At 58.7% G+C, this 3853-nt stretch overlaps 1 protein-coding gene across 1 annotated transcript in view; it reads left to right on the top strand.

Annotated features, from left to right (window-relative positions):
• Positions 1 to 3205, top strand: part of ENH_00066770 (Granule-bound starch synthase WX-TsB protein,related, related) — a gene marked incomplete at both ends in the record, with an annotated part of 4075 nt that extends 870 nt beyond the window's left edge. Inside the window, 6 exons of the mRNA XM_013582337.1 lie at positions 134 to 768; positions 1026 to 1154; positions 1379 to 1614; positions 1839 to 2498; positions 2678 to 2861; positions 3086 to 3205. Coding sequence (XP_013437791.1) covers positions 134 to 768; positions 1026 to 1154; positions 1379 to 1614; positions 1839 to 2498; positions 2678 to 2861; positions 3086 to 3205 — 1964 coding nt within the window. The remainder of the gene's footprint in view (positions 1 to 133; positions 769 to 1025; positions 1155 to 1378; positions 1615 to 1838; positions 2499 to 2677; positions 2862 to 3085) is intronic.
• Between the last annotated feature and the right edge of the window lie 648 nt (positions 3206 to 3853).

Raw genomic sequence — 3853 nt, 5'->3', positions numbered from 1 at the left:
AAGTAGGGGCTTTGCGTGAAGGGTTTGGAGCTTAGGGTTTAGGGTTTAGGGTATAGGGCTTGCGGTAGAGTTTAGGGTTTAGGGTTTAGGGTTTGCGGTAGGGTTTAGGGTTTAGGGTTTGTGGGGGCCTCAGAAACACTGCTGGAGACGCTGCAAGGCACTGGGTCTTCTGCGTTGCGAGAGCCAGCAGCAGCAGCAGCAGCTGCTGCTGCTGCTGCTGCTGCTTCTCGGGAGCAGCTGCTGCCTTTCGACGTCGTGCTGCTTATAGAGCCGCGCTGCTGGCAGCAGCAGCAGCAGCAGCAGCAAGGGTCTGTTGCCCCGGGCGGCCATTCCTTCTCGCTGCCTCCAGGCCTCATCCGCGTGGTCCCTGCAGCAGCAGCAGCAGCAGCAGCAGCAGCAGCAGCAGAGACTCCCCTGTCGGCCCGTTCCCCGCGGGGAAAGAAGAAAAGCAAGGCCGCCGCAGACCCCCAGCAGCAGCAGCAGCAGCAGCAGCAGCAGCAGCAGCAGCAGCAGCAGCGGGCGTGCCTGGAGCTGCGGCTGGACGTGGACGTGCTGCGCTTTTGCTGCGAGTCGAGGGGCCGCTTCGATGCTTACCTTCTCGCGCTGCTGGCTTCTCTCATTCTTGACGGGGCGGAGTTGCTGCAGCAGCAGCAGCAGCAGCAGCAGCAGCAGCAGCAGCAGCAGCAGCAGCAGCAGGCGCTGCGGCGGTGCCTGCAGGAAGTGCCGAACGTCTTCCAAGTGCCTTCGTTCATGCTCGGCAGCAGACTGGTGACTAAACCCTAAACCCTAGAGACGCGGGAGGCTGTGGCTGCTGCAGCAGCCTAGCCCTAAACCCTAAACCCTAAACCCTAAACCCTAATTCCTAAGCCCTAGAGGGAAAAGGGATAAAACCCTCAAGTGGCGACGGCTGCGTTGATTGAGCAGCCTATCCCGTCGCTGTGCGGGCTCGGGTTGGAGCTCAAGGGTCTAGGGCTTAGGGTTTAGGGTTTAGGGTTTAGGGTTTAGGGTTTAGGGTTTGCGGGCAGATGGCGAGGCGGCGGGGCCAACACGGGCTGAGGGTTTGGAACGCCTGCGGGCTGTCTCCTTTTTTCTGTCAAAATAAACTTCGGTGGTTTACGGCGCTGCTCACCTCTGCAACAAGAGAAGCTGTCAAGGTAAACCCTAAACCCTAAACCCTAAACCCTAAACCCTAGGGTCTTCGTCGCGCCGTTCCTTGGAGGAGCATGGCGCTGTAAATTTGAGGGTTTGGCGTTGAGGGTTTGGGGTTTAGGGTTTAGGGTTTGCACGCCGTTCAGTGGCGCTGAGCACTTGAGTGCCTCTGGGGTTTAGGGTTTAGGGTTTAGGGTTTAGGGTTTAGGGTTTAGGGTTTGGCGAGCAGGATACGCTGATGGACTTGGCTGGGGACGTGTGGCACAGCGCCTTCTTGCCAGAGGCTTCTCCCGACAGCAGCAGCCACAGCTGCAGCTGCGGGAACTCGTGCTGCTGCAGCAGCAGCAGCAGCAGCAGCAGCAGCAGCAGCGCGAGGCTGGAGCAGCTGCTGGTGGCGCTGCTCGGCAGCAGCGAAGAGACAGTTAGAATGGAGGCAGTCAAGCTTTTAAACGCTTTCTACGACAGGTGAGCCGGGGTTTAGGGTTTAGGGTTTAGGGTTTAGGGTTTAGGGTTTTGAGTGTAGGGTTTAGGGTTTAGGGAGGCATGCTCAGGATAAGCAAGTGGAGCAACAGAAGTGGGGGAGAAGGCGCCCAGTACGCCGGCCTTTGTTTCTGAACCGCTGAATAGGGTTTAGGGTTTAGGGTTTAGGGTTTAGGGTTTAGGGTTTAGGGTTTAGGGTTTGCTTGCAGGCACGACTGGCAGCTGCGGCGTCCGCTGGACCCCGTAGTGCGTGCGGTGGGGGAGCGCTTCGTGATAGAAGTGCTGATCGAGGTCGACAGCAGCAGCAGCAGCAGCAGCAGCAGCAGCAGCAGCAGCAGCAGCAGCAGCAGCAGCAGCAGCAGCGGGCCTGAAGACATCTTTTTGGTGCTGGTGGCCCCCTCTTTCAACCGCGCATGCAAAACGGGGGTTTACTCTTACCACGCGCTGCAGTGGGAAAGGCCCATAGAGAGCAAAGAGCAGCAGCAGCAGCTGCAGCAGCAGCTGAAGAACCACAAGGAGGAGCAGCAGCTGCTGCGCAAGGCCGCCAGCTTCCGCTCTCTCGACAAAACCCCCGTGTTTGCTGCTGGCGTTGCTGCTGCGCCTCCCGCTGCTGCTGCTGCTGCGCAAGACGCAGCAGCAGCAGCAGCAGCAGCGCCCCACAGCCCCTACTCAGACGCCGCCCTCTCCCCCGCAGCCTCCCTTACTCACCAGCAGCAGCAGCAGCAGCAGCAGCAGCAGCAGCAGCAGCAGCAGCAGCAGCCGAAGAAGAGCAGCACCTTGTGGCTCGGCCGCGTCGACTTTGGGGTTTTCACGCGCTGCGGCTTTTACGACTGGAGGATCTGCAGGGCCAACGAGAAGGAGGGAACTTGGTAACACAAACCCTAAACCCTAAACCCTAAACCCTAAACCCTTGTTTCGGGCTGATTGCTGTTCCCGTGGGGGCGCCTGCGGTTGGCGCACAGGCTAAAACACCTCGCAGCCAGGGCTACGGTGTAGGGTTTTGGGTTTAGGGTTTAGGGTTTAGGGTTTAGGGTTTGGTGGGGTGCAGGTCCGTAGTCGAGAGTGCCGGCAGGAGACAAGCAGCAGCAGCAGCAGCTGCTGCTGCTGCTGCTGCCAGCACTGCTGGCAAGAGAGGCCGCACTGCAGCAGCAGCAACACAAGCGCTGAGGCAGCGGCAGCAGCAGCAGCGGCTGCAGCCGGGAGCTGGTGTGGACGAGTGCTACCCTCTCCAAGTAAACCCTAAACCCTAAACCCTAAACCCTCGCGAGCCTCTGCTGGAACTCAGCGGGGTTTTCGGTGTGGAGCTGCCAGTTTAGGATTTAGGGTTTAAGGCTTAGGGTTTAGGGTTTGTCCTCTGAAGTTGTCATCATACATCTACAGTTCGGGTTTGGAGCTCTAGGGTTTAGGGTTTAGGGTTTAGGGTTTAGGGTTTAGGGTTTAGGGTTTGTTTGAACAGGGACGCGTCATTGTTCTGCCGGAGGGCTACAGAGAACTTCAGCCGCACGAGATTTTCGTTGACCAGCACGAGGCGCAGTGGCACGAAGAAACCGGTGAAACCCTAAACCCTAAACCCTAAACCCCAAACCCTAAACCCTAAACCCCAAGCGCCACCGCAGGGGAGAGCCGCAGTGCCCGTAGAGGATTCCGCGGGAGAGGATAACTGGCAGCGAGGTGTTTGACTGCTGCTGGAGGGCTTGTGGGTTAGGGTTTGTGTTTAATTCCTAGGGTTTAGGGTCTAGGGTTTAGGGTTTAGGGTTTAGGGTTTAGGGTTTTGCTGCAGGGGCTTTGACCCAAAGGGGCTCTTTCGAAGGAGTCGCCAGCAGCGCAAAGTCCTTCAGCAACTTCCGCATTAACTGTCTCTTTGTGGGGGGGGCTCAAGAAAGGGACACGGGTTTGCCCCTCTACACGCGGCTCGGTAAACCCTAAACCCTAAACCCTAAACCCTAAACCCTAAGCCCTAGGCAGGAAGCGACCCTGCAGTGGCGACGGGGAGTTGGCTCTGCCCAAGTGGCGGCTGCCGCCTCTTCACCAGCGGCTGAGGGTTTACAGCTTGGGAGTTGCGGCTAGGGTTTAGGGTTTACGGGCCCGGCGCTAGGGTTTAGGGTTTAGGGTTTAGGGTTTAGGGTTTGCAGACGATGTGGCCTATGAAAACGCGGACGCAAGCCCTTTCGCCTCCCCTTGTCGAGGAAGTCCTTGTGCGCTGCTGGGGGGGGCCCCGGGCTTT

This window comes from Eimeria necatrix, genomic scaffold, assembly GCF_000499385.1.
Source record: "Eimeria necatrix Houghton genomic scaffold, Enh_scaff616, whole genome shotgun sequence".
Taxonomy (NCBI): domain Eukaryota; phylum Apicomplexa; class Conoidasida; order Eucoccidiorida; family Eimeriidae; genus Eimeria; species Eimeria necatrix.
The sequence above is the reverse complement of the archived record's forward strand: the minus strand, read 5'-3'. Positions and strand labels throughout refer to the sequence as shown.